Source organism: Amaranthus tricolor, chromosome 3 (genome assembly GCF_026212465.1).
Source record: "Amaranthus tricolor cultivar Red isolate AtriRed21 chromosome 3, ASM2621246v1, whole genome shotgun sequence".
Lineage (NCBI taxonomy): Eukaryota > Viridiplantae > Streptophyta > Magnoliopsida > Caryophyllales > Amaranthaceae > Amaranthus > Amaranthus tricolor.
Window position 1 is genome coordinate 151,282 of NC_080049.1, and position 12,673 is coordinate 163,954.

General features: G+C 34.8%; 2 protein-coding genes across 3 annotated transcripts in view; both read left to right on the forward strand.

Moving 5' to 3' along the window:
• LOC130808738 (proteasome activator subunit 4-like) overlaps positions 1 to 2,779 on the forward strand; it is a 32,161-nt gene extending 29,382 nt beyond the window's left edge. For both annotated transcript variants that reach the window (XM_057674215.1, XM_057674214.1), the window contains 3 exons: positions 5 to 91; positions 2,361 to 2,514; positions 2,615 to 2,779. In XM_057674215.1, the coding sequence (XP_057530198.1) occupies positions 5 to 91; positions 2,361 to 2,514; positions 2,615 to 2,656 (283 nt within the window). In that variant the 3' untranslated portion in view covers positions 2,657 to 2,779. The remainder of the gene's footprint in view (positions 1 to 4; positions 92 to 2,360; positions 2,515 to 2,614) is intronic.
• A 694-nt stretch (positions 2,780 to 3,473) lies between these two features.
• LOC130807409 (uncharacterized) lies at positions 3,474 to 7,770 on the forward strand. Its single transcript, XM_057672610.1, has 5 exons — positions 3,474 to 3,596; positions 3,690 to 3,926; positions 3,981 to 4,183; positions 4,904 to 5,043; positions 7,694 to 7,770. Exons 1-5 carry the CDS (start codon positions 3,474 to 3,476, stop codon positions 7,768 to 7,770), a joined length of 780 nt encoding a protein of 259 aa, XP_057528593.1.
• The last annotated feature ends 4,903 nt before the right edge of the window (positions 7,771 to 12,673 follow it).

Here is a 12,673-nt window from a genome sequence, read left to right on the forward strand (position 1 = left end):
GCAGAAAAACAGCATATTCTGTTGCTTTTGTTCATGGTGCTGTGCTTGCGCTGACAGCTTGCGTCCTGTCTGTTCCATATGATATGCCAAGGTAAATGTGGAAGTTCCTAATTTTATCTCTTGATTATTGCTACTACCTACCAGACATTATTATCCACTTCTCTATATTTGGTAAACCGGAGATATCTTGTTTCTGGGATATGTTGTTTTCTTACCCTGCATTGGAATGCTTCTTTTTTATCCTTTGGTCTTACTAGATCATGTTTTGTGCGATACAGTGCATTGATAAATCATAAAACCATAAATATTTTTGTGATGGTAAAAGTTGATTATTTAAGGAGGGGGGATATTTGCTGATAGCTGGTCAATTACGTTCAGAACTAGAGGTGCTTAACGGGGCGGGTCGATCCAACGGGTCAAGGATCGGGTCACATTTTGACGGGTCATTAGCAGGTCGGGTCAATAATGGGTCGTGCCATTACGGGCCGTGGTTTAAAGGGTCGAACCGGGTCGGATTATTATAGGAATCGGTAGGAAAAAAAATTTTACCACTTTTTTTTTATATTTTTATATGATATTATTATATACATAGGTGGGTCGACCGAACGGGCCAGAAAGTAGAATAAAAAAAACTATTATATGAACTTAGAAAAAAGGGGTCAAAGTGGGTCGGGTTTAAATGGGATTGGACCCGCCCCGGCTGTTTAAATTTGACATAACCCGGCCCATTTAGATTTTTCTCCGACTCGGCACGTTGAACACCTCTATTCAGAACAATGTTAATGTGTTCCTGAATTTTAGGGCTACATGAGGAGGCCAATCTGAACTTTAAACAAGAAGCAAGATGATTCACAATATAATGCAATTTCATGCAGTTTGGAAACATTCCTTTGCTTTACAGAAAAATCTTTTTGAGTAATAATTTACATCGTATTCAAATGATTAATAACAATGTCAACGCTCGAAATATAGAATAAGCATTTGACTAAACTATAATTCATTTTAAACCAGAAATCCAAACCTATATAAATAGGCAGGATTAGTATTTACTAATCCTACTATTCGTAAAAAGTCTTTCTGCTTGCTCTTTGCAGTTAGCAGGGAGATTTAGAAAAGTGGATGAATGGGGAATTGGGAATACCATATTTTCCAGCTCACGTGCGTAGAAGATTTGTATTAATTCATAGGATAGCAGAGATGTTACAGAAAGAGCTTATTCAAGAGCTGACTCAAGAGGGGGGAGGGGGAATCCGTAAGTTAGTGGCAGATCTTGGCCGTAAGTTAGAGTGGGCTCATACTATAATCTGACATTAAGAAAGGTGCATGAATTGGTTAAAGGATTCTATGCCATGGAGAGCATGTGAGAGCAGAGGCCAGTAGCTCACCCGCAAAACACCTGGTAATGATCAGCACTCAGCACACACCAATAAGTATGCATTTAGCGCATCAAGCAAAATTTCACTTGACTATCTCATTTCTTATAATTAGTGTTTAATTATTTGGTTATATCCAGTTATGGTAAGGACTAAGGAACATTGCAGTAATAGTTGATTAATTATACAAAATGTTCAATTAGTTGTATGTTTCAAAGTTATCCACTAAATTAATAGTGATGTCATAAGCATTAATTTTACTTTGAGCCAAAAAACCCTAAACCGAATAAAGTAGTATATCATTTATCTTTCTTTTTTGAAATTCTTTTTATAAATGTTGTAGTATATATTTTGCAGTGATACAATATGCTCCAACTTTGATGATCTTTTTCAATAATTTGGTTGATTCTGGGTAAAGCAGTAGCAACCTGAACATTTTTTTAAAAATGTTTGATGATTTTGAATGTCGTCTTACAAGTTTTGGGGAACTCTTTTGATCTTTCTGTTTAAATTTGGCATGGAGATTAAGAAAAATGGATGAATGGGATTATAATAGTTGCACGTTCATAGAGTAGAAAATTTTAAGAGAAACTACTACAAATTGGATCCTAGTATCACAATTATATGGTTTTTTGAAGTAAAAAAAAGGAAAAAGAGAAACAGAAGATCTTTTGGAGACGGCTAAAAAGAGGGATAGTGAAAGATCCTTGGGTACAAACTTAGTATTAACTTGTATTTTCATAGTACTAGCATAGCACCTCAAGTCTGCTACAATGGCAATAAAAACTTTAAACATCATGGGTTGAAGCCATTTCATCAGCCGGCTTCACGACTCTGCTAGAGTTCGAGAAGAGAGAAGAAATCTATAGTGAGCCACGAGCATATGTACATAACTTATTGCTCATTCCGTATTCGTATAGCATTATATTCATTTGATACTTGTTGCTTTTGTTTGGTCTTTTGACTGGAGTGAATATTTTGCTTCAGTTGGCTGCCAGAGCATGTTACCTTATTGGCTCGCTTTGTTGGTGAGCCGTCACCTGTGAGATCAACTGTTACTAAAGCTGTTGCGGAGTTTCGACGAACTCATGCAGACACTTGGAATTTCCAGAGAGAACAATTTACTGAAGAGCAGTTGGAGGTATCTGAGTAATCTGATTTTAAAGATATAAAAATTTGTATTGCATAAACCATACAACAGATGCTGGTTGATATTTCATTAACTGCTTACCGCGTTGCAGGTTCTTGCTGATACTTCATCTTCATCCTCGTATTTCGCTTGAAATTTCACAGTTAGGAAGAGGCTATAGATGGTAATTACTACTTGTGTTAGGAGAAAGATGACAATTTAAATGAAGCTTAAGAAGTTTTGTGTTAATGTTTTTATTGAGGATAAAAGTTGTGTATGTGTGTGTGTTGGTGCAAAGTGAAAGGCCAGCCATTATAAGTTTTAAGCACCCTTTTTAAGTCTTTCCCACGCCACTTGCAAACGTGCTAAACACAACTCATAAAACTCAGAAATAGATTGAGCACCTATTGCCTAACTCTACCTCTAAATGAACTTTTGGATGAAAGATTTGAGTTTTCAAAGGTTTTGATCGGGTAAAAAATGAGGAGGGCGAAGGTTAATTGTGTTTTTTGGACTACGATAAGTTACTTCATTTGGAAACACTCCAATGAATTGTATTTTGAAACGAATACTACAATGAAGATCATCGCTAAAAATGTGATGTAGAGTTTGTTACTATTAATTTTCGATTTTGATCTATGATTCTATGATATAAAGCAAATGAGTAATTCGGGTTGTAGATAAGATTGTGGAGTTCGAAGGACCCTACAATTGTAAGTGAAATTATATTGAGTGGTAAAATCATAACAAGATCCTACAATCTTACAATTCAATTAGCAACCTTATAAGAGCGGTGGCCATGCAACTCAAGTTGATTATTTTTTTAGTGTGCAAGGGAGATCGGGCCTCATGCTTGGATTTTAAGGTGGTTTTGGGTATAGAGATGCCTACACAACATAGGCTTCTAGAAAATCAAAGAAAAGAAGGTCAAGTCCAAGGGTAAGATCATGTGAGGGAAACTCAGAGGAGATATGGTCACAACCCTGGCAAACGAGATAAGTTTTTTGGGCTTCCCAAGCCAGTCAGAGGATGCGAATGAGATGTGGGTGAACATGGCGAAAACCATAAGAAAAGTGGCAGAAGAGACCTTGGGGGTAGCGTTGGGTAAACCAAAAGTGTTCAAATAGTCTTGGTGGTGGAACGATGAGGTGGAAAAGAAGATAAAAGATAAAAACAAAATATTTAAGGAACTTATGGTATGCACGGAAGAGGAGGATAGGATTGAAAAGAGAGTGAGCTATAAAGAAGCAAAGCGGGCGGCCAAAAAAGCTGTAACGAAGGCAAAAAACCGTGGTTATGAGGACTTGTACCGGAAGCTTGATACCAAAGAGGGAGAGAAACAGATTTTCAAGTTAGTAAGGACTAGGGCCAAACAGCGGCAAGACTTAGAGGCAGTGAAATACATCAAGGATGAGGAGGGACGAGTGCTCCTGAGTTAAGAGGGGATCAAAACTAGATGGCTCTAGTACTTTTTCCAGTTGCTCAATGAGTCAAGGGGACCAAAGGACGCGGATAATCAGATTTTGGATGCCCAAAGACCACGGGAATACGAGCCAGCGAGGAATATTACCACAGGAGAAGTAGGAGAAACTAACAAAAAGATGGGTAGAACAAAGGCAGTAGGGCCAGATAACATCCCAATTGAGGTGTGGAAGGGTTTAGAAGAAGAGGGCATTCGTTGGTTGACAAACCTTTTTAATGTTATTTTGAGGACACATAAGATGTCAGAAGAATGGAGGAATAGCACACTAGTACCTCTATTCAAGAACAAAGGCGATGCGCAAGTATGCGGCAACTATAGAGGCATCAAACTTCTAAGCCACACAATGAAATTGTGGGAAAGAGTGATAGAGGGGAGACTTAGACAGGAAACGATGATTAGAGAGCACCAATTCGGTTTTATGCCAGGAAGGTCAACCACTGAGACAATTCATATTTTGAGGAGACTGATGGAGAAATATAGGGAGCGAAAGAAAGATCTACATATGTTGTTCATTGACTTGGAGAAAGCGTATGATAGCATACCACGACGTGTCATCTGGGATGGCCTCAAGGCTAGAGGTATCCCTTCAGTGTACATAGAGGCCATACGGGATATGTATGACAGCGTTTCGACTAGCATTCAAACACTGGTCGGGATAACAGAGTCGTTTCCAGTTAAAGGGGGACTACATCAGGGATCGGCTCTAAGCCCTTTCATTATTACTGTCATAATGGAAGAGATTTATAAATCTATTTGGGAGACGGTACCGTGGTGCATGATTTCCGCGGACAACATAGTGCTGGTAGCAGAAACTAGAGAAGAGGTTAGTAACAAATTGGATGAGTGGAGGGAAGCTTTAAAAGGTAAAGGTTTGCGCATTAGCCGTACGAAGACCGAGTATTTGCGCTGTGACTTTAGTGGGACATCACTGGTAGGTGAATCAGAGGTGTTCATCGACGACACAGTTGTTAAGAGCACAACCAAGTACAAATATTTGGGATCAATCATTCAAAGGGATGGGGAGATTGACGGAGATATAAAGCATCGTATACAGGCGGGTTGGCTTAAGTGGCGAGTAGCCACCGCAGTGTTATATGATAGAAAATTCCCAAGCAAGTTAAAAGGAAAATTCTACCGGACGTCAATCAGACTTGCTTTGCTATATGGAACCGAATGTTGGTCGATAAAGAAGGTTTTCGAACATAAAATGGAAGTCACAGAAATGCGTATGTTGAGGTGGATGTGTGAACACACATTGATGGATAGAATTAGGAACCAAGAATTTAGGAACAAACACGGGGTAGCTCCTATATTTGGTAAAATGCGAGAGAATAGATTGAGGTGGTTTGGTCATGTGCAAAGGAAGACTTTCGACGCCCCTGTGAGGAGGGTAAAAAGCATTATAGTAGAGGGTAAGAGGAGTCGAGGTAGACCAAGGAGAACTTGGGATGAGCAAATAAGAGTTGACTTGCATGAGTTGAACCTCTCTGCGGACCTGACTAGGGATAGAAGCAGTTGGAGACACCATATACACGTCTTAGATTACTGATGTCCGTCTAGTTGACCTTTTAGTGCCCTTAACCCCTTGTCATTATCGTTTGTTTTCTTTTTAGTTCTTTGTTTTCTTTGGTAGTGTTCCTCTTTTTATAGGCCTTAAGTTGTCTTGCACGTGTTTTTCATGACTCTTTATCTTCCTCGAGCCGGGGGACTCCTTTGCCCGCGCTCTCTTTTATGGGTATGAGCTGCTACCTCTTTCCCTCCCCAGACCCTGGCCTTAGTTTTCTAAGAGCGGGATATACTGGTAGGATGATGATGATGAATGTCAATGATATGCACCATGTTTCACTAATTTGTTTCACATATGCACTTATGTTTGAAAATATTTAGTAGCTTTGGTTTTAAAATCTTTTTTTTTTTCCTTTTTTTTTTTGATATGGGGTTTAAACTAATTATTGAATGACTTTTTATATCATTTTTCAAAAATGAAATCAAAAATCTTTATATCACAATTTAGAACTTTTAAAATAATAATCATGACTAGTTTTATTTGAGTATAAAGATTATAATACGATTCTATAATCCTACAGTTCAATTAAGCAAACTTAATATTAATGATATGCGCATTTTTTACTATTTTTTCTTACATACGCACTTATGTTTAAAAATATTTCATAATTTTGATTTAAAAATTAAAATTATTTTGTTGATATGATGTTTTAAACTAAGTGTTGAATAATTTTCTATATTATTTTTAGAAATGAAGTTGGAAAACTTTATATCAATGTTTTAAACTGTTAAAATGAACAATTATGACAAGTTATATTTTGAATGATAAAATCACAACATGGTTCAACGTCTTACAGTTCAATTAAACAATCTTAATAAAAATGATACTAATTTTTTCACACACACCTATGTTTGAAAATATTTCATAATTTTGATTTAAATTAATTATTGAATGATTTTCTATGTTTTGTTTTTCAAAAATGAAGTCAGAATAATTTTATATCACAATTTTTTAGTTATTTTGTAGGATTATATGATCGTATATACAATTCGATCCTACCCTTATGTTCATTTCAAATAGGATCTCAATAACCTTGACAAAATATAGAGTAAATAAGGATATCAAGAAAACTCTTATATTCAATGATGGTTCAGTGATGTTGATTGACATCACTTAAATAAAACCCAAAAATAAATATTACTAAAAAAACTAAAGTCAATACAAAACTAAAAAAAAATATGTAAAAGTCACTATGTTATAAAAAAATGATTAAATAAGAAGGATCTTAAAATAAGAAGAATTTTTATTTAGTCACTATATATACAAAAAATGATACTATGTTATAAATTTAGAACATTCTTTAAATTTATGTCATAGTATATTTTCTGTGTAACATAGTGACTTTTGCAATTATGTCTTTTTGGCTCAATCGTGATCTTAGATTTTTTTATTCTATTGAAACCAAGAGTGTAAAATACTTCTTATTCTTCTTATTTTAAACACCCTTATTATTCGATCCCTCCCCATTCCATCAATATGGTTTTTCTTATTTTAAGATATTATACATATGGAGTCACACATCTCTGGACTTCCCTTAATCCATTACATTTCTCTTATACTGAATTCATTTCAAACACCTTACACTATAACAAATTTCTTATACGCATGATACAATATAGTTAATACTTTACAATCCTTTAAGTATAAATAGCTCATTACAATTCAAATAATCATTGAAAATTTGCTTAAAATAATCTCAATTATTATATATTGGCTAGAAATAATTTCAACTATCACTTATTTTTTAATAATTCCAACTATTATCATAGTTTGTTCATAGCATACCCCTTTACCTCATTACTGGTTACAATGATTTTAATTTCTTTTTCTTTTTTAGGATTGTTATAGTCTTTAATTCCTACATCCCCATTAATTGTGTATACAACCACTTTCCCCATTAATTCCCTCCATAATATGACACCTAATTCCCTCCATAGCCCAAATCTAATCCCCAAATCAAATTTCTAACCCTAAAATCAATCGAAGCACATAAGAACAACCGCAGTGTTGGATTGAGGTCGTTCAATGGCATATTCGTTTTCCCTTTCTTAATCTGTTTGCAATGAGGTTAATTTTTTTTTTGTTAAATCTGTTGTTTTTGATCGGTTTTTGTATGTTGTTTTTTCGTTTTTTTTGTTTAGGATGGTGTCTTAATAAGTTTACTGCTAAGTTTTGGTTTGAGGATAAATTCAAATGGACAAACAATGACTTAGATTAAATTATATTGATGGTCAAGGTTGTACCATATCAATTGATCCATACCTGATTTCTTGGTTTGATTTAGAAGATTATTTTGAGAAATATTTTCAGAATTTGGAAGAATGGGAAAGATACTTTTGAATTTGAAAGAAAAAGCAAAATTGTCAATATTCAATTTAATTTTTTTGGATTTTAAGATTTATCAATGGAGGGAGGAGTAATGGGAAAGAAAAAAAAAACATTTAAAATATACACAGAAGTGTTCCAAAAACAGAAAGTGCACCATTTCCGATTTCCTTTAAAACACCACTGATGAACAAATCAACGCCAAGAATTTGGTTTTAATCAAATTTACATTCTCATGTGTAATTATATTACATAGAAGAAACTAATGCATAATCTGGAAAACAAACATTAACCAGAAGCATTAGGCAAATCAATATACACAGAAGTGTTCAAAAAACAGAAAGTGCACCAATTAATGATCCACAAAAGCAGCATTTGTTTCTGATAGTGGATTTGCATCAACAAAAATGAATAAATTTCATTAGAATATTTCTAAAACAAAAGGAGACAATAAACTAATTTTCCACCAAAAAGATTCAAAAAATTAGATTATGCAAATCAAAGCTCAAATAATGTCAAAAGAAAATTGGACATACAACTAAAATCTTGACAGAAGCTAATCGTACAGCTTCATAGAATTAAAAATCATGAGTTTATTAACAATTATAATCTTCACAATTTGGATGATTGCATCATATAATCTTCAAAATCTAATTATTGTTCAGAACAATGTCACATGATACACTAATCTTGTGAGTCGCAAATCCAAAAAAGGAATTATGGTTGGTTTTAGAATATTTTAGGGTAATATTTTAAATTCATAAAGCAAATTAACTGGCGAATTATGTTACACCGATTTAAAATCCTCTTTCAAGATGTAGATTTACTTGATTTCCTGAAGCTAATAATCAAATAAATCATCTATCAAGTCCAAGAGAAATATTCATCAATATATTCTTTTGATAAAAAATAAATAAAGCAATTGAACTTGGTCAATAATCAATAAGAAAATTAAATAGCCCAACATCAAATTTCCAAATTAAAAATTTGAACCAGTAATTCAATCAACAAAGTGACAGCGGAAAACCACAAATTGGATGACAAATACTTCATGTATAAAATGTCGAAGGAAAAACTCATGGTTGAAACTCAAAAGAGTCTTCAAGACTCTAAGACCTTTTACAAGATTTGGGGCAAGAAATGGGTATGTAGACCCTCTTTATACCTGTTGTTTAATATTTAAGTGAGATTCGAATTCGCGACTTTTTTCATACGTGGGCTTTTAAACTTAAGTTCATGGTCGAAGACAATTGTAAAAAGTAATAATAAATTAGACAATTGTGCGTAACATTGACCAGAAATCTGACCTTTTTACAATTATATTTGGCCATTGTTTGGTACAAATTGATTAATCCTATCAAATTATTATCAAAATAACGAAATGGATGAACAACAGTTTCACCCACAGCCTTAAGTCCGGCAAAGTAAATTACAACATCAAAAATAATTTTATCCAAGATTTTAATGAAATTATACCTCAATGACTTCAAACAATTATAGAGCATTATTTTCAGTTTTCAAAGAAAAACCAATAAATTATAACAAGTCTCTATAGAACAAATAAAATACTTATTAATGTTAGATTTATTATATCATATATACTGTTGGTATACGATGGATGCTTAAAGCGGAATTTCAGGAAACACTTCCCTAACATCTATCTCAGGATCATAAACATAATCAAACATATGAATCATATAAAAGGATTAGTCTATATTACCTTTGTAGCGTGAAATCCACGAAAATAACGCGATAAGATAATATGGAGAGCCTCAAACGTTGCTCCTCTATTCGGTCTACCGGAATCAATTGAACACCAACGTTTGCTAGAACGGAAGAGATTGTTTCTCTTGCTTTTTCTGGTTTTTCAATAACTGTATATGAGAATTGTGTATGGTGAGAGTTTTAAATAAACATATTTATAATACTCACATCCATCGTCCCATTATCCCCACTTCTCCACTACTAGCATTATATCCTCATATAATACTAGTAACCTAGGTCAAAAAGAAACCGATTCTTTTGTTAACCTAATTGGATCGCAAGCCCATACTCCTAATGGGCCCGAGTCATTTACCGTTCAATTGATTCTTTTGTAAGACCTTATAGGATTAATTATATTAGTTGTGGTCCAATTATTATTGACCCACCAATTATATTTATTCTCTAGCAAGCAAATATAATTACTAATAATAATTAACTTTATTATCTTCATAAATATCCTATATATTTATATTTAGTAATTGTCGGAAATGTCTACGGACATATTCCTTCAATCTCCCACTTGTCCGAAGACAATTGCACAATTATAAATTCCTTAAGCCACTTAATGTGAAATTTGACAACACAGTGTTATTTCTCAAATTATGTTTCTTGATCTCTGAGTTCGAATTGTTCAACTAAGGATTAACCATTTAATCTTATTCCGCATGGCCATGCAATTTTCAATTCTCGCTCATCAAGAGGCCTACACACCAATCCTATCACATAGGAGGACTTATTCATTCTTGTATGACCATAACTCCCACTCAATTCTTAGCCCACCTGATCACTGCCTTTATAGCCTCCTTTTACAGCACGACGTTTAACAGCGTCAAGGTTAAACTAATTATTTCGTAGTGATTAAGACATACTCATGTCTAAGGAATCCACTAAATATAAGGATTCGATTCTGCCCTTTCGAATCAGATTAGGTCAAGTCTCAATGCATCAGGTATGCATCCATGTAATCGATTAAACATCTCTATGTTTCCATAGCCCATGGAACCGAGCTATCAATTAATTACATGCTAATCTTTAATAAACCACTTATGTCCAATTTAGTGATTTAGATTAGGGACATTATATAAATTGTGATTTCAGTTCACTTATAGGGTTCCATTATCGAAACGTTTCCAATAGTCCTATTGAAAACACAAATTATATGAACATTTTATTTAATACTAAACCAAGCAATTAAATAAGAAACAAACCATTTATATTATTGATAAACATTCCAAACATATGGTAAACAAAATTCTTTATAATTGTAAACATGAAGTAAACAACCTAAAGACATTCTCCTATATGCTTAAGCCCCATAGACCTAGTATGACTCTCATGCTTCGGCTGAGGGAGTGGTTTAGTCAACGGATCTGCTATGTTATCCGTGGTATCAACTCTACTTATTATTACATCCTGTCTTCCAACAATATCTCGAATAAGATGGAATTTTCTTTCAACATGTTTAGATTTTTGGTGAGATCTAGGTTCCTTGGATTGAGCAATAGCACCTTCATTGTCACAATACAACTTGATGCCATTCTCAATGCTAGGAACTACACCCAGTTCACTAACGAACTTTTTAATCCAAACAGCCTCTTTTGCTGCTTCAGCTGCTGCTATGTACTCAGCCTCTGTTGTAGAATCTGCAACTGAACTCTGCTTGGAGCTCTTCCAGCTCACAGCTCCTCCATTCAGACAAAATATGAAACCAGATTGGGATCGGAAGTCATCTTTGTCAGTTTGGAAGCTTGCATCAGTGTATCCAGTGACAAACAACTCATTAGCTCCGCCATATACCAGAAATTTATCCTTTGTCCTTCTTAAGTACTTGAGGATATTTTTCGCTGCTATCCAGTGTGCATCTCCTGGATTGGACTGGTATCTGCTGCACATACTCAAAGCAAATGCAACATCTGGTCGAGTACATATCATAGCATACATGATTGATCCTATTGCAGAAGCATAAGGAACATTATTCATACGCTTGAACTCTTCTGAACTCGATGGGCACATAGTCTTGCAAAGTTTAATGCCATGTTGCATAGGAATAAACCCTCTTTTGGAGCTTTCCATTTTGAACTTTGTGAGAATCTTATCTATGTAAGTCTCTTGATTTAGTCCAATAAGTCTCCTCGATCTATCCCTATAGATCTTTATTCCCAGTATGTACTCAGCCTCTCCCAGGTCTTTCATAGAGAAATGACTTTTAAGCCATTGCTTGACCGACTCAAGCATATTTTTGTCATTCCCAATGAGGAGTATGTCATCTACATACAAGACCAGAAAGGTGATATTATTCCCACTTAACTTCTTGTATACACAAGATTCCTCTTCATTTCTAAGAAAACCAAACTCTTTGACTGCCTCATCAAATCTGAGGTTCCAACTCCTTGATGCTTGCTTCAATCCATAAATGGATCTCTTAAGCTTGCATACTTTCCTTGGATTTTTCGGATCTTCAAAACCTTGTGGTTGTGTCATGTACACATCCTCCTTTAAGAACCCATTCAAAAAGGCAGTTTTGACGTCCATTTGCCATATTTCAAAGTCATGAAAGGCAGCTATTGCAAGGATTATCCTAATGGATTTTAGCATGGCTACTGGAGAAAAAGTTTCATCATAGTCTATACCATGAATTTGTTTGAAACCTTTTGCTACCAACCTTGCTTTGAAAACACTAATGTTTCCATCCTTGTCTGTTTTCAGTTTGAAAATCCATTTGCATCCAATGGGTTTTACCCCATCAGGCAAATCAACCAAGTCCCAAACTTGGTTTTCAGACATGGAATCCATTTCAGATTTCATGGCTTCAAGCCATTTTTCGGAGTCAGGACTCTCCAAAGCATCTTTGTAACTAGTAGGCTCTTCTGATTCTAACATGGTTATTTCAGAGTTTTCTGTCAAAAGGAAATCAATATATCTTCTTGACGGAATTATTGTCCTACTAGACTTACGTAGGGGAACAACAAGAGAAGTTTCTGCCTCATTAGGTAGAGTGACTTCGTGTGGATTTTCTCCACTTGGGGCGGTAG

Coding starts and splice junctions, on each gene's coding strand:
- LOC130807409 (XM_057672610.1), top strand. CDS start 3,474: ATGGTCACAACCCTGGCAAACGAGATAAGTTTTTTGGGCTTCCCAAGC. Junction 3,597..3,689: donor TGGCAGAAGAGACCTTGGGG/GTAGCGTTGGGT, acceptor AAAATATTTAAG/GAACTTATGGTATGCACGGA. Junction 4,184..4,903: donor GAAGAAGAGGGCATTCGTTG/GTTGACAAACCT, acceptor CTGTGACTTTAG/TGGGACATCACTGGTAGGTG.